Genomic DNA, 25,071 nt, shown 5'->3' on the forward strand with positions numbered 1-25,071 from the left:
CCAACCCCTGCCATGGGCAGGGACCCCTTCCACTGGAGCAGCTGCTCCAAGCCCCTGTGTCCAACCTGGCCTTGAGCACTGCCAGGGATGGGGCAGCCACAGCTTCTCTGGGCACCCTGTGCCAGCGCCTCAGCACCCTCCCAGGGAACAGCTTCTGCCTCAGAGCTCAGCTCAGTCTCCTCTCACAATCAGTCCCAAGGGCATCCATCCCATGGGGTTGTGCTATTGAGGGCTGCAGGGAATCCAAGCAAATCCCCCCTCCGGGATGCAGGCAACTCAAAGATCACCCCAGGATACCCTGATCCCATGCAGCCCCCAGGGCTGCTGCAGAACACTTACCCTGCCCATGCAGAGAGCTGCCCCATCAGCTCACAGCACACTGGTTCACACAGGGCAGGGCTGCAGGCACCATCCCTGCTGTGCTCACACCCCATGGAGCCTCAGTGCCATGGGGCAGGGGTGGCCCTGGCAGTGCTGGGAATGGTCCCACTGGATGCTCCCGGAGCTCTTCACCTGCAGCCCCACCAGGCTGCAGCAGGATGGGCACTTTTGGGGTGGGTTCTCCCACCTCCATTCCCAGCCCAGCTGCTCACCAGGATCAGGATTCTCACCACTTGTGGAAGCAGCTTGAGGCCACCTGAACTCATTTCTCCCCATGACAAGCAGGCAGTGAGGGGCTGGAGCATTCATTAGGGCTGGCAGGCACTGATGGACACGGCTCTGCAGGCTTAGTCCTCTCAACTCCCAGTACAACAGCACTGCAGCTCCTCTGCCCTATGTGCCCACGGGCATCAGTGCCATCAGAGGGGCTTGGGTTGAATACGGTACAAAGAACCCAAGAGGTTCCTGTTATCCACAGGGATGAAGGTGTCATTGTCCCAGTGTGCTCAGTGCTGCTCAGGGCACCCCTGGAGCATGGGCTCGGGTTGGGTCCTGCTGCACAGCAAAGCTGGGGCCAGACTGGAGAGGGGCCAGAGAAGGGCCTCAAAGATGGTCCAAGGGCAGCAGTGAGGAAAGGCTGAGGGAGCTGAGACTGTTCAGTGGAGAAGAGAAGGCTCCGGGAGCCCTGAGCCATGTGCCAGGAGGTAAAGGAGGCTGCAGAGGAGATGGAGGCTCCCTTTGGACAAGGAGTCCATGGGAAAGCCGAGGGGTGATGGGCACAAGTTACTGCTGGGAGATTCCCACTGGACACAGCAGGAGAATCATTCCCAGTGAGAACAAGCAGCCATTGGGATAATCTGACTGGGGCAGTGGTGACTCCCCAGTGTTGAAGATGGGGCTGCCCAGGGTGCTGAGCATCCAGTGTGGGTCATGCTGTGCCTGGAGAGCTTGGAGCAGATGATCCCTGAGGTCCCTTCCATTGGGATTGCAGGATTACAAGTGATAACAGACGGTGTCAGAACTGCCCAGGATCAGGAATGTGCCCATCTCTCAGGACCAAGGGAGGCTCGAGCTGAGAACACAGAGCTCAGCTCTGCTCCAAGAGCCCTGCTCCAGGCTGGGATCCAGCCCATGGGGGGCTCAGGGCTCCCAGCCAGGCTCTGTCTCCCATCACCCTTCAATCCCATGTCGTGCTCAGGCCCTGCTGTCCCCCCAGGCACTCCTGCAGCACCACTATCGATCCCAGCTGGCAATTTGCAGGTAATGGGACATTGAAGCAAATTGGCCTTTAGGAAAGGCACCAGCAGACCCAGACAGAGCAGTGGGAGGGCTGGGAATGTCACTGGAGTGAGCAGGGGCTGCCGGAGGAGAGACTGAGATGAGCTCTTAGGTGGAAGCTGTTCACTGGGAGGGTGCTGAGGTGCTGGGCTGGGATGCTGGGTTGGAATGAAGAGACCCAATCCGGATCCCTTCATCCCAAGCAATTCCATGACTCTGGAGATGCCCTGCTTCACAGCTGGGAATGGTCCCCACCGCAGCTCTTTGGCAGGTAACACCATGTCCCTATGTGCTTCCAAAGGCATCCAGCTCAGCTGGGAATGAGCTGCCTGAAGTGAAAGGGATGAGGAAGCCCACACGGCACAGATGTGTGTTCCTAACAGAGGAGCTGGGACTGCACCAGTTAATCATGGACAGAAACCAGCTCTGGACCGGTCACCCTTCACTGGGAGCCCCAGGACACGCACTGCCCCATCACCATGCCCGAGGCACAGGGTGCCCAGAGAAGCTGTGGCTGCCCCATCCCTGGCAGTGCTCAAGGCCAGGTTGGACACAGGGGCTTGGAGCAGCTGCTCCAGTGGAAGGGGTCCCTGTGCATTACAGGGATTGGAACTGGATGGGCTCTGAGGTCCCTTCACCCCAACGCACCCTGGGGTTGTGTGGTTAATGCCTCACCCTGTTTGGGTACAAGAGGAAGGGAATGATCTTTGTTTCAGTGTAAAAAGCAGTGACAGATCCCAAGTGCCCCAGGGCAGCAGGGACCTCATCCTGCAGCTGATGGCAAGTGACAGCAGTCATTAATGCAGGGCCCCCACAATTGAATTAAACATATGGACTGGAGCTGCCTAATTGGGAGCGTGAGAGCTGGGGACATGGGGAAGCATCAGGGAGCTGAAGGCTCAGGCACCTGCAGGGGCACTGCAGACACCGGGAACATGCTTGTCCCAGAGAACACCTGGGAACGGCAGCATTCCAGGGGGATTCTGCCTTTTCCTCCCTGGTTTTAGGTGCAGAACCCTCATGGCTGCTTCTGGTGTCACTGATGGTCACTGGGATCTCCCATGGGTACCACAGCCTGCACATCGGATGTGGGGACAGAGCAACGGGACCAACGCCATGGTGCTCTGAGGCTATCCTAGTGCAGGTCCTGCCTCACCCTCCCTGGAGGCTCCGGCCCCAAACCTAAGTTAACACCTTCCAATGCACTGAAGGAGCTGCTGGGGGGATAAACCCCTGGGAGAGCATCAGCGGGGGCAGAGGGACCCCAATCCCAAAGGAAAACACTCCTGCACTGACTGCAAAGCAGAGCAAGTCCCATTTGGAGCAGCTCCTGCCCAGTGCATGCACAAAGGCTGCAAGAGACCCAGCAAAGCAGCAGGGGTTGGGTAAGGGGAAGGTGTTGAGCATCCACACACCAGCTCCAGCGCTGTGGGCTCAGGTCCAGCTCTCCCTGGGGGTAAACTATCTGTAGGGAACTTCAGGTGCTCCATAGGGTGTGCTGCAGCCCCATGCGTTCCCCAGGCAGCAGTGAGGCCCTGCTGGAGGCATCCCAAAGCTAGGAATGGTGTGGAGGGACAAACCCACCTATCAGCAGAGCTGTCACACCAGGGGTGAGCCTTGCATTGAGGTTTGCCTCCATCAGGTGTCCACTCTCCCACTACATCACTGGATACAGCAGGATATCCACTGCATCCTGCCAAGCTTCAGGTACCCAGTTTGTGATCCACAGGGACAGGCTGAGAGGGCTGGGCTGGGGCAGCCTGGACAAGAGAAGGCTCCTGAAGGGGAGACCTGAGAGCAGCTCCAGTGCCTGAAGGGGCTGCAGGAAAGCTGGAGAGGGGCTTGGGACAAGGGATGCAGGGATGGGATGAGGAGTAATGGCTTCAACTTGGAAGAGGGAAGAGTTCGATGGGATATTGGGATGAAGCTGTTCCCTGTGAGGGTGCTGAGACGCTGGCACAGGGTGCCCAGAGAAGCTGTGGCTGCCCCATCCCTGGCAGTGCTCAAGGCCAGGTTGGACACAGGGGCTTGGAGCAGCTGCTCCAGTGGAAGGGGTCCCTGCCTGTGGCAGGGGTTGGGAATGGAGGAGCTTTAAGCTCCCTTCAACCCAACCCATCCCATGATCCTGATTTTTTATTTTTCCCATTTACTTCCCAATTCAAGTCAGGATTCACCCAAAATGTGGGAAAATCAACAGCATTTTCCCAACACAGCCAAACCTGTATTTTCCCCAACTAAGCCCCAGCATCCCTCCCTCCCTCCCTGCCCATCGCCTGGCTGTGCCCCTGCAGCCCCAATGCTCCCAGCAGCACTGGTACCCGCTCCAAGCCTGCCTCCAGCTCCTCATCACCCCACAGCCTCTCCCACCTCCTTGGGGCCCGTTCTGCTCGGCCGCCCGCTGGGAATGGTGCGGAGCCGTCACAGCCCAGTGCTGAGCATTGTGAGGGGCAGAGCAAACAACGGGGCCGTTGCTGCTGGGACATCAAAGGTAAAGCAGAGCCCCGAGCCCCCCTCCTGTGTGCCTGCCTGCAGGAGCTCCCCAAGGGGGTCAGGGCTCCGGGAGCCATCAAAGCCAGCACCACACACGAACTGGGCGCACGGGTGCGAGCGGATATTCCCCCTTTGTGAGCCGCTTTAATCCCGTGTTTTCCCAAGTCATTTGGGCTCTTTCTTGCTTATGAACTTGTGACTAAGTAAAGCAGCCCCGAGAGGGTGGCACATCAAAGCTCGGCCCCCGCCGGGGCCACAGGTCCACAATTGGATTTGCCTTTCGCTGCTGGGTTTTGTTTTCGGACCCTTTAAACACAAAACGCCTCTAATTGAATTTAGTTGTAGGCTGCATAGGTTGCCCAGTGCCCCACAGAGGCACCGGCATGGGAACGCAGGGGACAGCCCCTCTGCTGCACGGAGGCAGCTCCTATGGGAGCATCCATAGGGACATGGCAAGGATGCTGTGGGATGGCACTGCCTGCTCAGCACCCACTTACCTGCAGCTCCCTATGCCCCAGTGTGAGGAGCTCCCTCAGGCTCAGCCCAACACCACCTCCCAGCGCAGCCCCATGGAAAGCTGGAGCAGCCTGAAGGGAACCAGGGCCTGGGTGATGGGAATGGTGAGGAAAGGGGGAACCCACCTGGCATTCCTGCTGATGGCTGCCACCATGAGCGCCGTCCAGCCCAGCCTGTGCCTTGCGTTCACGTCCGCGCCGGCCGCCAACAGCCTGGGTGTGAGAGGGACATGGTCAGGAGAGGGCACAGGGAAAGCAGCCCAAGGGCAGGAGGGGAACCTGAGCCAGGGCAGCCCAGAAACCAAAGTGGGAAAGGGATCCCAGCCCTCATCATCATCAGGGAATGCCTTGGGATGAAGGGAGCTTAAAGCTCTTCCAGCTCCAACCCCTGCCATGGGCAGGGACCCCTTCAACTGGAGCAGCTGCTCCAAGCCCCTGTGTCCAACCTGGCCTTGAGCACTGCCAGGGATGGGGCAGCCACAGCTTCTCTGGGCACCCTGTGCCAGCGCCTCAGCACCCTCCCAGGGAACAGCTTCTGCCTCATCTCCAACCTGAACTTCCCCTGTTTCAGTCTGAACCCATCACCCCTTGTCCTATCACTGCAGTCCCTGATGAAGAGCCCCTCTCCAGCATCCTTGGAGCCCCCTTCAGACACTGGAAGCTGCTCTGAGGTCTCCATGCAGCTTCTCCTCTCCAGGCTCAACAGTGTTCTCAGCCTGCTTCATATTCCTTGCTTCCAACTCCCTGAGGTGATCAGAGCTGGATGGGCTTTAAGCTCCCTTCAGCCCGAACCATTCCCTGACCTCCCTATATGATCTCCAGCACCACATAAGGTTTATGTCCTATTTACCAGGGTCACAATTAAAAGTGTAAGGATAATGTTTGGTAGGGAACCAGGAGCTCCTGGGTCCTGTCTCCAGAGGAGCTGGACCCTCCATGGCAGCAGAGCAGGCTTCCATGCAGGATCCTTACACACATCACCAGCTGCAAGCAGGCACACATCCTGCTGCTGTCCCAGATGCCCAGAGCTCTGCAGCCCAAGAGGGCAGTGGCATCTCCATGTGCAGCCCTGCAGCATTCCCATCCCTGGGAGTGGGATACGGCTGGATGCACACCCGGGGATGGCAGATTGCTATCTGCAGCCATCAGCTCCCATTGCAGCGCTGCAGACGGGGCTGTTTGCACTCACAACACCGAGGGCACACGTCTGGGGCTCAGCTCCATGGCCACAGGTCACAGGCATCACCTGCTGCTGGCCCAGGGACAGGGCTACAGGCAGAAATCCACACCAGCTCCATCTGTGCACCATGTGCTGCCGGTGGGAAGGGAGGGACTGAAGGGGTAAGAGTGAGACCGGCTCCCTTGGACCAGAGTGAGCCCTGCAAGGGATGGGGGACACCCACCCTGAGCCATTCCCTTGTCCCAAGCCCCTCTCCAGCTTCCCTGCAGCCCCTTTAGGCACTGGAGCTGCTCTCAGGTCTCCCCTTCAGGAGCCTTCTCTTGTCCAGGCTGAACTGGATGAGCTTTAAGGTCCCTTCCAGCCCATTCCCAGTCTGTGATTCCCTGATGCTGGAGTTCTGCAGGATTCAATTACAGTTATTGCCATTCATGCCATAGCTTTCCATTGAGGAATCCAGATGATTACAAGCATCCGGAAGGCCACAGGACGCAGCCCAGTGCAGGAGTTACTGGTGCCACATCACCAGCATCCCACACTGATGCTGCAGTCGGTGTTTAATGTGCTGCAGGATGCAGATCTACAGCATCTCTGGACAACTGAACCTGGAACCAAGGGCAGGACACCCGCTCTGGGCTCCGAAGGAGGCTCTCAGGTGTCTGTGGCTCTGTTTGCACTGAGGTTTGGGCTGCAGCTCCTCTGTTGCCCCATAAAACACCTCTTTTAAAGGTTTTTACCCCAATAAGCTCGCCTGCTGCCCCAGACAAGGCCACGTCCAGGTTCTCAGGGCACAAAGCTGCTGTGCTTCCCCAAACCCCTTCTGCAAGGGTCTGACACCACAAAGCTCAGCCGCTCCTCCCCACAACACCTTGGGTTGGGGGTTTCAGGCACAAAGCCCATGGGGCCACCCCATGGCAACCGCTCTTCCTAAGGGATCCCTAACAGTGAGGGAGCCTGTGGGTGAGCAGCTCCTGCAGCAGTGTCCCCGCTCCCTGTGGGGCCAGATACACACCCAGCACCCGGTGCCTGGCTGCAGAGCATCCCTGCTCCCAGCACCCAGCTCTTTGTGCACCCAGCACCCAGTGCCTGGCCACAAAGCATCCCTGCTCACAGCACCCAGCACCCAGCCACAGAGCATCCCTGCTCACAGCACCCAGCTCCTTGTGCACCCAGCACCCGGTGCCTGGCTGCAGAGCATCCCTGCTCCCAGCACCCAGCCGCAGAGCATCCCTGCTCCCAGCACCCAGCCGCAGAGCATCCCTGCTCCCAGCACCCAGCCGCAGAGCATCCCTGCTCCCAGCACCCAGTGCCTGGCCACAGAGCATCCCTGCTCCCAGCACCCAGCACCCGGTGCCTGGCTGCAGAGCATCCCTGCTCCCAGCACCCAGCACCCAGTGCCTGGCCACAGAGCATCCCTGCTCCCAGCACCCAGCACCCGGTGCCTGGCCACAGAGCATCCCTGCTCCCAGCACCCAGCTCTTTGAGCCCCGCTCCCGCTGGGAGCCCTTTGATCCGGGGCTGGCAGATGGGCCCCATTCAGCCCCCGGAGGGCAGGTTCTGGGTGAGCGCCTCTCTGACACGGGGCCCAGGGGCATGTTTGAGTTTGTGCTCAGCACCTCCCTCCTGCCAGCTGCGGGAATGGGGGCTCAAACTTGAACTTCCCCCCCCCCCCCCCGGCAACAATGGGTGCTGGGGGTGAGGGCAGGGGAAGGGGGGGACCCCTTGGGACGTGCCCTGTGCACCAGCGGCAGGATGGAACCATCCCAACGGCTCCGGACAGGAAAGCATGAGGGGAAGGAGCAGAGGGAGAAAGTGGAGCTGCTGGGAGGGCTCAATGCGGGTGCTGGTTTGGATGCAGGTGCTGGCTTGGATGCGGGTGCTGTATCAGATGTGGGTGCTGGCTGGGATGCGGGTGCTGGCTTGGATGTGGGTGCTGGCTGGGATGTGGGTGCTGGCTTGGATGTGGGTGCTGGCTTGGATGCAGGTGCTGGCTCCCATCTGCTCCTCAAGCATCCCTGTGAACACACCTGAACCCCAAGCGCTGCTGCAAGGGAAGGAAGGGACAAGCAGAGGAGCAGTGCCAGGTCCGTGGCTCACAGGGTGTCCCTAAAGCACAGAGGACAAACAGGGCATGAGCACAGGGGATGGCCAAGGAGAAACACCTGGAAATGGATGTCCAGAGTCTAAGGGAAGTCCTCAGAAATCCAGGTTTCCAGAGGGAAACAGATCCTGGATGAGAAACCATTAGGGTTAGGGTTAGATCCTGGGGCGAAACAGAAAGGGAGAACCCATGTGATGGGGAAAGGTGATGGGGAGATGGAGACACAGACACAGGGAGATGCCAAACTGCATCCCACATCCACAGCCTGAGATGCCTTGGCACTAGGAGAAGGCTTTGCCTTTCCAAACAGGCTGAAAGAATCACATCATGGAATCCTGCAGTGGGTTGGGATGAAGGGAGCTTAAAGCTCATCTAAAGCCACGGGCAGGGACCCCTTCCACTGGAGCAGCTGCTCCAAGCCCCTGTGTCCAACCTGGCCTTGAGCACTGCCAGGGATGGGGCAGCCACAGCTTCTCTGGGCACCCTGTGCCAGCGCCTCAGCACCCTCACAGGGAACAGCTTCATCCCAATATCCCATCGAACTCTTCCAGGTTGAAGCCATTACTCCTCATCCCATCCCTCCATCCCTTGTCCCAAGCCCCTCTCCAGCTTTCCTGCAGCCCCTTCAGGCACTGGAGCTGCTCTCAGGTCTCCCCTTCTCTTGTCCAGGCTGAACTGGACGAGCTCCATCCCAAAGCTCTCTGTACCTGCATGTGTCTCACTGCACAGGGAGGCCCCTCCATGCCCTGCCAGCTCAGCTGTGCTCAGGATCAGCCCCTTCCCGAGGAGCCCCCATCAGCACCAGTGAGCACCACACGCAGGCTGGGACCCCACAGCTCCTCTCCCACAGCCCCAGGAGCAGACCAAACCCATGGGACAGAGGCACTCCCACGGTGGGGCAACAATTCCAGCTGTGGAATTGTGTGCATCACATGCTCCGGAGCACAGCCCTCACCAGCATTCCTGTGGCTGATCCCAGTGGGAATGCTGGGGGGAGTGAACACAACAGTGGGAGCAAACCTCTCTGTGACAGCGATGGGAGATGACATCTCCGAGGGGACTGAAGCAGGGCACAGTGAGGGTCTGGATCCCACTGCTCCTCACTGGGAAGAGCAGCCTGATCCTACTGTTGGGATCAGGACCATGGTCAGGTGGAACTGCACCATTGGTGCCTGCAGGGCCAGGGCAGAGCTTCAGAGCCTGGAGGAGGCAGCAGGGCTGACACCAGGGGTGATGCTCAGCAGCTCTGGGGCTCCAAACGTGACCGAGCTCTTCCTGCATCCCAAAAGGAGCCTGGAGAGAGCATCCGGAGCTGACATGGAGCTGCCTGCATCCCATGGGCACATCCCATCAGCACACGGAGCTGGGCTGGTGCCTGCTGCCGGGAATGAGCCTGCTGGGAGCAGTGTTTCCATGAGTCACTGCTCCATCAGCCTCAGCCAGGGGAAGCTCTCCTCGGAGCCTGCTCTTTGGTGGCTGCTCGGTAAGGAACCAGGAACAGAATCACTGTTAACACTGAATAGGAGCACAGAGGGATTGAGGCAGTTGTTCCCCCTGGCTCTGCTTCTTCCTTTGCTTCCAAACATGAGGAATCACTGAGGTAGAGGGGAATTAAACCATTGACATTCATTCGGTGTTACCACCTGTATAGGCTGATGGTGGGAGGGGCCTGAAGGGAAGAGCTGGTTTGCTCCAAAGGCAATGGTCACACAAGTTCATAGTATCCCAGACTGGTTTGGGATGAAGGGACCTTAAAGCTCCTCCATTCCCAACCCCTGCCACGGGCAGGGACCCCTTCCACTGGAGCAGCTGCTCCAACCCGTGTCCAACCTGGCCTTGAACACTGCAGGGATGGGAACCCCCAAGTCCTTCTCCTCAGGTTCCATCCCATCACCCCCAGCCTGTGTCCATGCTGGGATTGCCCCAGCCCAAGGGCAGGACTTTGCCCTTGGCCTGACTGAGCTCCATGAGGTTCCCATGGGCATCCCAAGGGTGATTCCCTGGACCCCATCATCCCACAGGGGGATCTTTAGGGGATTTCATCTCTTCCAAGAGACAGGACTCAGCTCTTTGGGATAAGGGCCACAGTTCCCAAAGCTCTTCTGTTCCATGCTTCCAGCACAGCTTCTGCTTCTTGGAGCCTCTCTACCCTCTTCTCCCATCCATGACTTAACTGATGGCCTGGAAACCTCTCTCACGTGTCCATCTCCTGCCCTTAGACCAACAGCTTCTATTTCCTCCTCACTGCTGTCAGGCACGAAGGCCCATAGGGAGCTGTCAGCTCAATGAGACACTTGCCAAAGTCCAGCTGCTGGCTCCTGCAGCAGGGAAGCCAAGTGCCAGCAGCAGCTGAGGAGAGCATGGGAGCAGGGACCATACCTGGCACTGGGGACCATCGGGATGCTGCTTCCCAGCACCTCCAAGGTGAGAGGATGGAGCAGGGACCATACCTGGCACTGGGGACCATTGGGTTGCTGCTTCCCAGCACTTCTGAGGCGAGAGGATGGAGCAATGACCACCACCAATAACCAACCATGAGAGCACCAGCACAGCCCTGCTCAGCTCTGCTGGCCTGGCCCAGGACACTGGTGCTGAGCGCACAGAATGAGCATCTCCTGTAGGCCTGTGAGGCTGGAGCTCAGCCCTGCAGCCTCTCTCATCTTATCCATGGCATGGAGCTGAAATGAGTCTAAGCCTACACAGAACACCCCCCCGGGAGGCAGGGACAGCACCATGGGGGGATGAGTTGGGAATGGGGGTTCTGTGGTCAGTGCTGCCCTCTCCTGGGTGCAGCCCCAGCACCGAGCTCAGCACCAGGCTCCAGCCTGGGCAGTGGCAAAGCAAAGCACCCTCAAGGAAGGGCACTGGTGCCTCCTGTGGCAGCTCTGCAGCAGCTGTGCTGTTCCTGGGCTCGGGAAGCTGCTGGGAAAGAGGAATGCAGCAGGGAGAGGAGGCAGCACAGGCACAGGGGGGTGCAGGGGAGGCAGCTCCCCATGGAGCAGGACTGGGAGGGAGTCTTGGGATGGGTTGGGATGAAGGGGCCTTAAAGCTCATCCAGTTCCACGGGCAGGGACCCCTTCCACTGGAGCAGCTGCTCCAAGCCCCTGTGTCCAACCTGGCCTTGAGCACTGCCAGGGATGGGGCAGCCACAGCTGCTCTGGGCACCCTGTGCCGTGCTCTCCATCCCTCTGACCCATGGGATCCAAGCTGGAGAGCTGAGTGCTCCAAGGGCTGCAGGAGCAGCTCCCACTGCTCCATCCCTTGGGATACCTGCCCAGACAACACCACATGTGAGGCCACCATTGTCAAGGGCTGACAGAGCTCGGTGGCATTACCAGCCCTGGGCAGCAGCATTCCATCAATCCCACTCACCTGCTGACCTCCGAAGTGTCGTTGATCCTCGTGGCTTCCAGGAGAGCATCCTCTGGAAAGGGAGAAAGAACGGGAAGTGAGTTCCCAGGGAACAGCCCCATAGATCCCTGCAGGCCCCACAGGAGCTGTGGCTGCCTCATCCCTGGTAGTGCTCAAGGCCAGGTTGGACACAGGGGCTTGGAGCAGCTGCTCCAGTGGAAGGGGTCCCTGCCCTGGCAGGGGTTGGAACTGGAGGAGCTTTAAGCTCCCTTCATCCCAACCCATCCCATGGTTCCATACTCAGCAGACTCCGCAGCTCCCTGCCTGCTCCATCCTAACAGAGATCCCCTAGGAGCACCTCAATGGATGTGCACGGCTCCTTCCTGGTCTCTCCCACATCCCCAGGGAACAGCTCCTCTTACACTGGGGGTGTAGGTGGTGATCTCTGGGTGGTCTCTGGCTCTGAAGCTGCCATGGGATGGGCCTGGAAAAGCCTGGAGCAGAGGGGAAGGTGCTGCTGAGACACACAGGGATGAGCCACGGGAGGCTCCAGCAAGGCCCCAGTGACTCCACACCGGGAGCAGTGGAGCAAACCCAGAGCCTCAGGCACCGGGAGCTCCTGCATGGGCCTGCATTGACACCCCCTGGCTGCGCAGGGGAGGGCAGCACCCAGAGGGGCTGCAGCACAACCGGCTCCCAAGCACTGGGGCCAGCAGGGCCCTGCTGGGGAATGGGGTGTGGGGACATCCCCCCCATGGTCCACAGCCCTCCTGGGGCTCCTTCCTGCTCGGTTCTGTTCCCCAGGGCATTCCCAGCCCTGCCTGCGCCTCTGCCTTGGGTCTTTAATGGGCCCCCCTCAGAGCAGTGACACACAGGGCCCTGCCCCATGCACCCTGGGCTGAGGGTCCCTTGCTTGGGGCGCAGGCACCCACAGCTCCTCCAGCTCCAACCCCTGCCACAGGCAGGGACCCCTTCCACTGGAGCAGCTGCTCCAAGCCCCTGTGTCCAACCTGGCCTTGAGCACTGCCAGGGATGGGGCAGCCACAGCTTCTCTGGGCACCCTGTTCCAGCGCCTCAGCACCCTCCCAGGGAACAGCTTCTGCCTCAGAGCTCAGCTCAGTCTCCCCTCTCTTGGGCAGGTTCAAGCCATTCCCCTTGGCCTGGCCCTCCAGGCCCTTGTCCCAAGCCCCTCTCCAGCTTTCCTGCAGCCCCTTTAGGCACTGGAGCTGCTCTCAGCTCTCCCCTTCTCTTGTCCAGGCTGCCCCAGCCCAGCTCTCTCAGCCTGGCTCCAGAGCAGAGCTGCTCCAGCCCTCACAGCATCCCCACACCCAGCGCTGTAACAGGCCCTGACCCCACACACACACTGTGCTCACCACAGGGCAGCCCCATCCCTCCCCACCTGCACACCTCTCCATTGCCCCCATACCCCCCGCCCCACAGCACCGGGTGGGAACCGCTCACCCAGGGCAGCCCCCCCATACCCCCCAGCCCTATAGTCACCCTTGGACATCCGGTCCCGCAGGTAGCAGAGGGCCATGCCCGCAGCCAGCCCGGCCAGCGCCGCTCCGCTGCGGCGCCCGTTGCGCTGCTCCCGGTGGGGCACGACGGGCACCGGGACCCGGGAGGGGTGCGGTGGGTCCGGCCCCGGGCCCCACAGCTCGGCCATGGGGGTCCCTATGGGGCCGGGCCCCACTGACGGGGGGCTCCCCCGCCATGACACCCGCACGCTCGGCGGCGCGGAGCGATGGCGCCCCCTGGCGGCGCAGCGCCACAGCGGCCGTGGTGCGGAGCTCCCGGCCCCCTCCGCCGCCGCCGGAGCCCCGGGGCCGGTCCGGGGCAGCCCCAGCCCCGGCCCCGGCCGCAGGAGCCGCCCCAGCCCCGGGGGCGCGCACCGGGAGCCGACGGAGGACAGCATGGTCCGGTGCGCGCCGCCGCGGACCCGGCCGGCCGGTGCAGAAACGGAAGCAAGATGGCGGCAGCCGGCAAGCCCAGAGAGCCCGAGCGCAAAGGCTGATGGGAATTGTAGTCCCACGCGGCGGTGTCAGGTGGGTTGGGCCTGCCCCTAGGACTACAACTCCCAGGGGGCACCGCGGCACCGCGCCGCTCCCGGGGCATGCCGGGAAAAGGAAGGGGTGGAGACATGGGTTCGAGGCACGTATAGGACTGCTAGCGCAGGCGCTAGTGCGCACGCGCATGTGTATGTAAACACACATGTGCTCATACACACGCGCGCACATACACATACATGTGCTCAGACACACGTGTGCACGTACACACATGTACACATGCACACGTGTGCACACACACGTGTGCTCATACACGTGCACGTAAACACACATGTGCTCATACACACGTGTGCACATACACACACGTACACATACACACGTGTGCACATGCACACACGTACACATACACACGTGTGCACATACACACACGTGTGCACCCACACACGTGTACACAAGCACTGCTGGCTCAGCCTGAGCCTTGGCTCACCCATGCAGGGCTTGCACACGTGTAGGTGCTCCCTGTGTGCACATGTATGTATATAGGTGTGTGCACATGCACATACATGCCTGTGTGTGCATGCCTGTGTGCGTGAGTGTACATGTATGTGCATGCATGTACATGGCTGAATGTGTGTGTGCATGTGTGAGTACACATGTATGTGTGTGCATGTCTGTGAATCATGTGTGTGCATGCGCATACATGCCTGAATGCGCACACATGCATATGCATGTCAGTGCATGTGTGTGTATGCATTCACATGGCTGTGTACATGCGAGTACATGTGTGTGTACACATCTGTGAATCACTTGTGTACATGCACGTACATGCCTCTGTGTGTGCATGCCTGTATTAGTGCACACGTGTGTGCCTGCATGTACATGCCTCTGTGTGCACGCATGTATTAGTGCACATGTGTATGCATGCATGTACATGCCTCTTTGTGCACAGCTGTATTAGTGCATGTGTGTGCATGCATGTACATGCCCTTGTGTGCATACATGTATTAGCGCACATGTGTGTGCATGTATGTACATGCCTCTGTGTGCGCATGCCTGTATGAGCGCACATGTGTGTGCATGCATGCACGTATGAATGCACATACGTGTGCATCCATGTCCACGCCTCTGTGTGCACACCTGTGCATGAACCCATGTGTCTGTGCACTCACCTATGTGCCACCGCGCACGCCTGTGTCTATGGGCGCATCCATGTGCACGCCCGTCAAGTACACGCGTGTGCCCTCGTGTGTACATGTGTGTACATGTGTGTACACGCGTGTTTGTGTGCGCGCTGCGGGTGTCCGCGCAGCAGTTGCGCACATCTGTGTCTGTGTGCGCATCCCGGTGCTCCCCCCCCCCCACCAAGCGCTCCCGGTTCTGGCTCCACCCCCCCTCCCCCCCCCCCGGTCCCGGTTCTGGCTCCGCCCTCCCCCCCCCCCCTCCCCACTCCGGTCCCGGTTCCTCCCCGCCCCGCCCCGGTCCCGCCCCTGCCCATCGCGCATCGCGCACCGCGCACCGGGCATGCCGCCGCCGCCGTAGGGGCCGCGGCCGCCGCGGCACGGGCCATAGGGAGAGACCTAACCGGACCGGACAGGATCCGACCGGATCAAACCGGATAGGACCGGATCGAACCGGATCAAACCGGATCAAACCGGACCGGGCCATGTCGGGGCGCGACAGCGTCCAGATCCCCGACGACCGGGACTTCGTCGCGTTCCGGGCGCTGTGCGAGTCCGAGCGCGGCTGGAGCCTCACGTACAGCAAGGGGGGGGTGTCGGTGTGGGTGCAGCTCCGGGAGCCCGAGCGAGACCTGCACAAGATCAAGGTGAGACCCCGAGATCGGGATCGGGAACGGGAACGGGAACCGGGGGCAGCCCCGGAGCGGGGGCCTTGGGGCGGGGGGAACGAGGGGAACGAGGGGGGATGCCCCGGAAGGGGGGGGGGAAGTGGGCACCGAGGGTGATGCTGCACCTGGGGTAAGGGCAGTAAATGGGACTTGGGGGGTGATGGAGCAGCCTAAGGTGAGGGGGGACCCCAAAGCGAGTGGGGACCCTCTAGGGATCCAGCACCCTGAGGTGAGGGGGGACCCCAAAGCGAGGGGGGAGCCTCAAGGGATCCAGCACCCTGAGGTGAGGGGGACCCCACAGTAAGTTGGGACTTGGGGGTGATGCAGCAATGTAAAGCAAGGGAGAACCCGAAGTGAGTGGGGGTTAGGGGGTGATGGAGCACCCTGGGGTGAGCAGGGACCCCAGAGCGAGTGGGGACTTGGGGGTGATGCAGCACCCTGGGGTGAGCTGGGACTCCGCAGCAAATGGGGACCCTACAGCAAGTGGGTCCCTCAAGTGATGCAGCATCGTGGGGCAAGGGGGGACCCCAAAGTAAGTGTGGCCCATGGGGGTGATGCAGCCCCATGGGGTGAGCAGGAACTGGGTGCGAACAGGGACCCCATGGCAAGTGGGGACCCCCCGGGACAGGTTGGGGTCCCTCAAGCGATGCAGCCCCCAAGGGGAGCAGGGCCCTGGCTGAGCTGTCACCCACCGCAAACAGCGGTGTCCCAGGGCAGAGCTGGGACAAGTGGGGACCAGGGAGCTGTGGGGTCCTTGTGGTCCCTGTGGTGCTGTCCCTTGCCCCGTGCCATGGGGTGGCATTGACCGGTGCTGGTGGGGATGGCACCGGTTCTGCAGCCACCAACCACAGACGTGGCACCGGCGGCACTGCCAGGACCCGTCCCTGGGGTGGTGGCGCTGGTTGGTCCCGGTTCCCACCGGGAATCCCACCGGGAATCCCTCTGTTGGCTCCCAGCGTTGGTGTGGCAGAGCCTGGAGGAGTGCTTGGGACAAGGGGTGGTGATGGCCGTCGGTGCTGTCACAGTGAGCCCCAATGAGGATGGTTTGGGACATGGGGGGGCACCGAGCGTCCATCACCGTGGTGTCACCATGGGCAGGCTGCGCTGGGCCTGGCTCCATGGGGCAGCACATCCCGATCCCCACACTGAGCCCCCCAACTCTGCTGATGGCTTTTGGGGTGTTCCTGCATCCCAAAGCGGCTCTGGTGGGATTGGGGTGCTGCTGTGTGTGCAGGGAGGCACTGGGGGTGTCCTGCTTGTCCCCTGCCCATCCCCTGCCTGTTCCCTGCCCATTCCCTGCCCGTTCCCTGCCTGTTCCCTGCCCATTCCCTGCCCGTTCCCTGCCTGTTCCCTGCCCGTTCCCTGCCTGTTCTCTGCCTGTTCTCTGCCTGTTCCCTGCCTGTTCCCTGCCCATTCCCTGCCCGTTCTCTGCCTGTTCCCTGCCCATCCCGACAATCCGGTTGTGCCACGTCCTCTGGCGTGGCTGGGAACCATCCCAAGGTGTGCACCAGGATGTCCTGGTCCGGCACGTTCCCACCATGGGCAGTTTGTGCCTGTTCCCGTCCCTCACCCATCCCCACGTCCTTCCCTCTCCATCCCAGTGCTCCCAGCACCTTCCTGCCTGGATCCTGCTTGGGAAGATCCTGCTGGATGCTCCCGCATGGATGCTGTGTGTGTGTAGGGGCACTGGGCAGGTGTCAGAGTCCTAGGGGACAACCAGGCTCCAGGATGGGATGTTCCGGCTGGATTACATGGATAAACGTGGCATCCAACCCCCCCCCCCCCAGCTCCCACCCCTCTTTGGCATCTCCTCTTTTCCCATCAGGAATGCAGCTCTGGTCTAACCTGTTTTCCAGGAGGCTGGAAGCAAGGTTGTGATTCATCCCTGGGACATGGGACGCAGCATTCGGGGGACACCATTTGGGACCCCCCCATCCCATCCTGGTGGATGCAGGGAGATGCTGCCCTGGGGAAGGGGCTCCTTGGGAAGGAGCCATCCCATGGGATGGGGTTGGAGCTGTTCCAGCTGGGACCCCCCCAGGTCCCTGCTTGTCCCTTATGACCCTTGCGATGGTCACTAACGAACATTGGTCTTTGTAATTAACTTAATGACCCCATGGCTGCACCCATGGCCATGGGGGGACATGGTGGGGAGGCCATGGGACCGCTTGCCTGGGGCAGAGCCGGTGGTGCCGTGTGTCACCTTCCTCCTCCTCCTCCTCGCCCCATAGAGTCAATATTGACCCAGGGCTGTGGCTGCTCCGGGCGGCTCCGTCCTGTATCCCGGTGACATTCCATATCTGGAGCTCCCGCATCCAGCCCTGGGGTCAGAGCTGGGGGTCACCGATGTGAGGGGCTGTCCTGGACCAGATGTTGGCTGATGTGGGGGGTGCAGGAGATGGGGAATGTGGGCTTGGAGAAGGGCTCAATGGGGTGGGAGAGGGACTCCAGATCCTTCACCCTAATCCAGACCCAGCAGCCCCCTCAGCTCCAGGGTCCAGGAGGGTCCGGAACCACCCTTGGGATGACCTGGAGTCTGCAGTGATGATGGGATCAGTGCAGTGGGATGGATGGATATGGGTGTCTGCAGCGTTGGTAATGGGATCAGTGCTTTGGGATGGATGGATGTGGGATGTCTCCAGTGTTGTAAATGGGATCAGTGCTTTGGGATGGATGGATGTGGGTGTCTCCATTGTTGGTAATGGGATCAGTGCAGTGGGATGGATGGATGTGGGTGTCTCCATTGTTGATGATGGGATCAGTGCAGTGGGATGGTTGGATGTGGGATGTCTCCATTGTTGGTAATGGGATCAGTGCAGTGGGATGGATGGATGTGGGATGTCTCCATTGTTGGTAATGGGATCAGTGCTTTGGGATGGATGGATGTGGGATGTCTCCATTGTTGATGATGGGATCAGTGCAGTGGGATGGTTGGATGTGGGATGTCTCCAGTGTTGTTAATGGGATCAGTACAGTGGGATGGATGGATGCGGGTGTCTGCAGGGTTGATGATGGGCTCAGTGCAGTGGGATGGATGGATGTGGGTGTCTCCAGTGTTGGTGATGGGATCAGTGCAGTGGGATGGATGGATGTGGGTGTCTCCACCGCCTCCCCATAGCCACCCGTTTATCCCGTGCTGCAGTGCAGGATGGAGTGCCGGGACGTGCCGGCAGAGACACTCTATGATGTGCTGCACGACATTGAGTACCGCAAGAAGTGGGACACCAACGTCATCGAGACCTTCGACATCGGGAAGCTCACTGTCAACTCCGACGTGGGCTACTATGCCTGTGAGCAGGGCATGGGGATGGAGCTGGTGGTGCCCATGGTGCCGGGGGGAACCTGGCACCATTCCGGGTGGGATATGGGGTTTGCTGATGCTGGGAGGGGTCTCTCCCCATTGTTGTCCATAGGGAAGTGCCCCAAGCCCCTCAAGAACAGGGATGTCATCACCCTGCGCTCCTGGCTGCCCATGGGCAATGACTACATCATCATGAACTACTCCGTCAAGCACCCTGTGAGTGCAGTGAGGGGGTCCCATGGGTGCTGCCTGCACTGGGGGGTGGATGGGGGATCCCAAACCCAGCCCATGTCCCCCTGCAGAAGTACCCCCCGCGGAAGGACATGGTCCGAGCCGTCTCCATCCAAACGGGATACTTGATCGAGGGCACGGGGGCCAAGAGCTGCACCATCACATACCTGGCACAGGTGGACCCCAAAGGTAAAGGGGGGACCCCCATCCCCTGCCCAGCACCCTGGGGGCCTCAGGCCACCACTGGGGACAGATACCCTCTGGTTCAGGCTGGTCCTGATGGATCAGCTGAGGTGGATCACAGAACCATGGGATCAGTGCACTGGGATGGATGGAGTTGGTGTTTCCAGGGTTGATGATGGGATCAGTGCACTGGGATGGATGGAGTTGGTGTTTCCAGGGGTGATGATGGGATCCACACAGTGGGATGGATGGAGTTGGTGTTTCCAAGGTTGATAATGGGATCCACACAGTGGGATGGATGGAGATGGGTGTTTCCAAGGTTGATGATGGGATCGATGCGGTGCGATGGATGGATTTGGATGTTTCCCAGAGCTAGGAGGGTGGGTGGGCTTCAGACGGGCTCCAACAGGCAGCAGTGGGATCATCCCAGGGAACAACCGGAGCAGGGGCACCAGGAGGGAACATTTTGGGCCCATTCTCATGAAATGTCTGGTTTTGGGGTGGCCAAGAGGCTGAAATGGCTTTTCTGGGGAGTGGCAAGAAGCTACAATGGGAATTCGGCTTGGATCCTGCTTCTCCTGGCTGAGCATCCCTGGATCACACGGTCCCCTCACCACATGGTGTCCCCAAGCAGGGACCAGCCTCAATGCGTCTCCTCTTCCCCCAGGTTCCCTTCCCAAGTGGGTGGTGAACAAATCCTCACAGTTCCTGGCTCCCAAGGTGAGTGTGGGAAACCTTTGGGATAGGATGGGGATTGGGATAGGATGGGATGGAGATGGGAATGGGATGAAGATGGGGATAGGATGGGGACTGGGGTGGAGATGGGATGGGATAGGGATGGGGATGGGATGGGGAATGGATGGGGATGGGGATGGGATGGGGATGCGATGGGGATGAGGATGGGGATGGGAATGGGATGGGGATGTGGATGTGGATGGGGATGTGGATGGGATGGGGATGTGGATCTGGATGTGGATGGGGATAGGGATGGGATGTGGATGTGGATGCGGATGTGGATGGGGATAGGGAGGGGGATGTGGATGGGGATGGGATGTGGATTTGGATGGGGATGGGATGGGGATGTGGATGTGGATGGGGATGTGGATGGGGATGTGGATGGGATGTGGATTTGGATGGGGATGTGGATGTGGATGGGGATGTGGATGGGGATGTGGATGGGATGTGGATTTGGATGTGGATGGGATGTGGATGTGGATGGGATGGGATGTGGATGTGGATGTGGATGAGGATGTGGATGGTGATGCCGTCCCTCCGCTCCCACAGGCCATGCGCAGGATGTACAAGGCCTGCCTCAAGTACCCCGAGTGGAAGCAGCGGCACGAGCCGCACCTGAAGCCCTGGCTGTTCCCGGAGCAGAGCCGGCTGCCGGCGCTGGCGCTGTCCGAGCTGTCCCTGCAGCACGCGGACTCCCTGGAGAACATCGACGAGAGCTCCCTGCCCGAGAGCCGCGAGGAGCGAGGCGAGGCCAGCGACGAGGACAGCCTCAACTGAGCCCCCCCTATGGGGGCTGTCTGTGCCCCATCACCCCATGGGGCTCTATGGTCCATGTGTCCCCATCACCTTATGGGGCTCCGTGGTCTGTGTGCCCCATCACCCCATGGGGCTCTATGGTCCATGTGTCCCCATCACCTTATGGGGGCTCTGTGGTCCATGTGTCCCCACCACCTTATGGGGCTCTATGGTCTGTGTGCTCCATCACCCCATGGGGCCCTATGGTCCATGTGTCCCCATCACCTTATGGGGCTCTGTGGTCTGTGTGCCCCATCACCCCATGGGGCTCTATGGTCCATGTGTCCCCATCACCTTATGGGGGTCTATGGTCCATGTGCCCCCCTATCCCCTGGGGCTCTATGGTCCATGTGTCCCCATCACCTTATGGGGCTCTGTGGTCTGTGTGTCCCATCACCCCATGGGGCTCCATGGTCCATGTTCCCCCCTATCCCCTGGGGCTCTATGGTCCATGTGTCCCCATCACCTTATGGGAGTCTATGGTCCATGTGTCCCCCGCCATGGGGGTCTATGGTCCACGTGCCCCCCCATCCATCACAGCTCGTGTCCCTCGTGCACATCATGAACATGACCCAATGCTTTGGGGGGACCCCCAAGTGCCACCCCACTGCCTGGGGACCATAGGGCCATGGTGGGTGCCCCCCACATTGGGGGTGGGAGTTGGGGGGTATCCGGTCCATTCACAACCATCCTCATCCTCATCCCCATCATTGCCTGGCCCAAAGTGCTCTTCAGCTCGTGCCCCTGGGGGCAGTGGGAAGAGGAAGAGGGGGGGTCCTGCCATTGTTCCCCAGCCTTTGGGGCACCCCCAACCCTTTCCCTCTGCTCCCCTGTCCCTTCTCCCCATGGGACCCCCCAAGTGGACCCCCAGGGTTTGGGGGGGTTTGGAGGGGTTGGAACTTGGGGGGCTTAGGGGGCTCCCGGCTTGTCCAAGAATGTGGGGGGGGGAGGTGGCTTGGGGTGTTCCCAGCACCTCCAGTATGATGGGGGGGTCTTATAGCATGTCCATGCAGGTGGAGGGGGCCTGGGGGGCTCCTGGTACCCCCAGATGTGCTGGGGGTTCTTGGGGCACCCCCATGCATGGTGTCAGGACCTGGGGGGCTCTCAGCACCTCCCTGATGGGGGACCCCAGTATCTTCAGGTGTGTTTGGGGGGGGGGCTTTGGGGGTCTGGGGGCACCTCCAGGCGTTTTGGGGGGATCCCCAATGTCTTCAGGTATAGGGGGGGCCTCCTGGCACCCCAGATGTGCTGGGGGGCTCCAACATCTCCAGATGTTCAGGGGGGACTCCTGGTACCTCTAAGCCTATTGGGGGGTCTTGGGGCACCTCCATTCATGTTGTCAGGACTTGGGGGCCTCTCAGCACCTCCCTCTTGGGGGTCCCCACATCTTCAGGTGTGTTTGGGGGGCTCCTGGCACCCCCAGATGTGTTGGGGGGGTCCTGGGGCCTCTGAACCCATTGGAGGGACTTAGGGGGGGCTCTGCTGCCACCTCCTGATGTTGGGGGGTCCATGCCCCCCCCCCCCCCAGTGGGTGAGCACTTCCGGCCTTGGGAATTGCGCTCGGGAATTTGGGATGTGGGAGATTTTGTACCTGGATCCGGAGCTGATTACTTAGGAATAAACCAAATGTATCTGGGACAAGGACAAGAGGATCCATTGGGGGGGGTCTATATCCTGCCCCATGGCAATGGGATCCAGTGGGGGGGGTCCCTGGGTTGATGTCCCCCAGAGTCACCACTGGACCCATGGCAGTGGTGATGCCACCATTGGGAGCCCATTCACCAACTGAGGCCGCACCAGTAACACCAGTAGCGCCCATGGAACACCCCAACTGGGGTACAGCCCCCCCAGATGGGATGCTGAGATGGGGCTCACAAGGGTTCCATGTTCTCCAGTGTCCAATGGGAAGATGGGATGAATCCAAAGCCTTCGTCCCCCTCCCCAAGACCTTCATCATCATCAACCTCTGTATGGACAACAGTTGCCAGTAGCCCCCCAAAACCAGTGTCCCCCAAGCAGGGACCCCCAGATCCATGGGGATGAAACAGGGCAATGGGATACAGGGCAGTGATGAAGACAAGGATGAGGATGGTGGGGAGGGCACCCCAAGAAGGCTTTGCCAGGGCCACCATTTGAAGTGGGGGGGGCCCCCCCAATTGTGGGAGAACCCCATTGTGGGCAGCTCAGACGGGTCCAGGGGTGCATCTGTCACACTAGGGTGATGGGTTTGGGGTGCAAAGGGGAGGATTGGGGTCTGTGAGGTGTTGGGGTACCCAGAGCCCATGAAGCTGGGGTGTGGGAGCCTGGACATTGAGCTTGACTTAACCACTGCTGAGGCTGAGCCTGGGGTGCTGGAATGGGGTGCAGGGGTGCTGCAATGGGGTGCAGGGGGGCTGCAATGGGATGCAAGGGTGCTGCCATGGGGTGCAGGGGTGCTGCATTGGGGTGCGGGGGTGCTGCAATGGGTTTCAGGGGTGCTGCAATGGGGTGCAGCAATGGGGTTCAGGGGTGCTGCAATGGGGTGCATGGGTGCTGCATTGGGGTTTAGGGGTGCTGCAATGGGGTGCAAGGGTGCTGCAATGGGGTTCACGGGTGCTGCATTGGGGTTCAGGGGTGCTGCATTGGGGTGCAGGGGTGCTGCAATGGGGTGCAGGGGTGCCGCATTGGGGTGCACGGGTGCCGCAATGGGGTGCGGGGGTGCCGCAATGGGGTGCAGGGGTGCTGCATTGGGGCGCAGGGGTGCTGCAATGGGGTGCAGGGGTGCCGCAATGGGGTGCAAGGGTGCTGCAATGGGGTGCGGGGGTGCTGCAATGGGGTGCGGGGGTGCTGCAATGGGGTGCAGGGGTGCTGCAATGGGGTTCAGGGATGCTGCAATGGGGTGCCCATGGTGTCCGTGCCACCCTGTCCTGCTCTGTGGGCTGCAGGGATCATTGTCCAGCCGGATCCATTCCCTGCTCCCTGGTGTCTCTGCGGTGGGATGCGGGGGGCCCTTCACCCCCAAACCATCCCCCTGCCTTATCCCAAATCCAAAGAGCCGTGAATGGGGGATGGGGTGGGGGGAGGGGACTCCCCCCCCACCCCCCCAAGGCTCCCAACAATGGGGTTTTTGTGTGGATTCACTGGGAAAGTCCCGCAGGAATTCCCCTCTCCCGTTGCCACCAGCGGGACCAATCCCTATGGAAGCGGCTTGGAGCATGGGATCCGCTGGGACTGGGGGGGAATGGGGCTCTCGGGGTGCAAATACACCCGGGGGGGGGGGGCTCTGGACCCGCTTCATGTGGTATGATTCAGCCCAATGCTGCCCAGTTCAGCTCCAGTGTTGCCCAGCTCAACACCAGTATGCCCCATCAAACTCCAGTTCACCCCCAACACATCCCAGCTCCCCCAGTATAACCCAGCTCAATTCCAGTATAGCCCAGTTCAACCCCAGCACTCCCCATCTCTCCCCCAGCTGACCCCAGCATGTCCCACCTCAATCTCAGCACTCCCCACCTCATTCCCAGTATATCCCAGTTCACTCCAAGCACTTTCCAGGTCATTCCCAGCACACCCCACCTCACTCCCAGAACTTTCCAGCTCATTCCCAGTACACCCAGGCTCATTCCCAGCACACCCCAGCTCACTCCCAGCACTCCCCAGCTCATTCCCAGCACACCCCAGCTCACTCCCAGCACTCCCCAGCTCATTCCCAGCTCCCCCATCTCCGCTCCGGTCCCTGCCGCAGTCCGTCCCCATCCCGTATCCCTGCGCTCACCGGGGCTCCATCACCGGGGGGGGGTTGTTGAGGGTCAACCCCAGGGATCCGGTGCCGGGGTTGCGGCACCCAACGGCACCCAGCGGCACCCAACGGCACCCAGCGGCACCCAACGGCACTCAGGGGCACCCGACGGCACCCAGCGGCACCCAACGGCACCCAGCGGCACCCAACGGCACTCAACGGCAGCCAGCGGCACCCAACGGCACCCAACAGCACCCAGCGGCACCCAACGGCACCCAACGGCACCCGACGGCACCCAACGGCATCCAATAGCGTCCAGCGGCACCCAACGGCACCCAGCGGCACCCAACGGCACCCAACGGCACCCAGCGGCACCCAATAGCGTCCAGCGGCACCCAGCGGCACCCAACGGCACCCGACGGCACCCAGCGGCACCCAGCGGCACCCAGCGGCACCCAGCGGCACCCAACGGCACCCAACGGCACCCAGCGGCACCCAGCGGCACCCAGCAGCACCCAGCGGCACCCAGCGGCACCCAGCAGCACCCAACGGCACCCAGCGGCACCCAACGGCACCCAGCGGCACCCAGCGGCACCCAGCGGCACCCAACGGCACCCAGCGGCACCCAACGGCACCCAACGGCACCCAACGGCACCCAGCGGCACCCAATAGCGCCCAGCGCCTTCCTCCTCCTCCTCCTCCTCCGCGGCCTCAGGAATTCCGCCGGCGTCACGGCTGCAGCAGGACAGCGGCCGCTTTGTCCTCCGGGAATGCCGAGGTTGGCTCCCATGGGGGGGTTCTGGGGGGGTCCCATCCCTTGGGGGGGCTGCAGTGGGTGCGGTGGGAGCAGAGCTGCTCACCCAGGCTGGGCGCTGCGGGGGGGCCGTGATCCCATCGGGATACATCGGGATGCAGGGATCCAGCTCCGGTTGTTTTCTATCCATGGCAGGGGCTCCGGGACAT

General features: G+C 61.1%; 3 protein-coding genes across 3 annotated transcripts in view; 2 read left to right on the top strand and 1 right to left on the bottom strand.

Annotated features, from left to right (window-relative positions):
• Window positions 1-13,084, bottom strand: part of CLPB (ClpB family mitochondrial disaggregase) — a 44,971-nt gene extending 31,887 nt beyond the window's left edge. The window contains exons 1-3 of the mRNA XM_034060091.1: window positions 12,794-13,084; window positions 11,315-11,366; window positions 4,791-4,877 (exon numbers count right to left, since the gene is read on the bottom strand). Coding sequence (XP_033915982.1) covers window positions 4,791-4,877; window positions 11,315-11,366; window positions 12,794-12,959 — 305 coding nt within the window. The 5' untranslated portion in view covers window positions 12,960-13,084. The remainder of the gene's footprint in view (window positions 1-4,790; window positions 4,878-11,314; window positions 11,367-12,793) is intronic.
• Window positions 13,085-14,800: 1,716 nt separating this feature from the next.
• Window positions 14,801-20,407, top strand: STARD10 (StAR related lipid transfer domain containing 10). The gene is made up of 6 exons (XM_034059964.1): window positions 14,801-15,124; window positions 18,288-18,435; window positions 18,559-18,662; window positions 18,749-18,866; window positions 19,528-19,580; window positions 20,145-20,407. The coding sequence occupies exons 1-6, from the start codon at window positions 14,963-14,965 to the stop codon at window positions 20,370-20,372; spliced, it is 813 nt and encodes a 270-aa protein (XP_033915855.1). The 5' UTR covers window positions 14,801-14,962; the 3' UTR covers window positions 20,373-20,407.
• A 4,332-nt stretch (window positions 20,408-24,739) lies between these two features.
• Window positions 24,740-25,071, top strand: part of LOC115947182 (arf-GAP with Rho-GAP domain, ANK repeat and PH domain-containing protein 1) — a 40,687-nt gene continuing 40,355 nt past the window's right edge. Inside the window, exon 1 of the mRNA XM_034072544.1 lies at window positions 24,740-24,886. The gene's annotated coding sequence lies outside the window, so the exon portion shown is untranslated. The remainder of the gene's footprint in view (window positions 24,887-25,071) is intronic.

The sequence above is a fragment of the Melopsittacus undulatus genome, chromosome 2 (genome assembly GCF_012275295.1).
Source record: "Melopsittacus undulatus isolate bMelUnd1 chromosome 2, bMelUnd1.mat.Z, whole genome shotgun sequence".
NCBI lineage: Eukaryota > Metazoa > Chordata > Aves > Psittaciformes > Psittaculidae > Melopsittacus > Melopsittacus undulatus.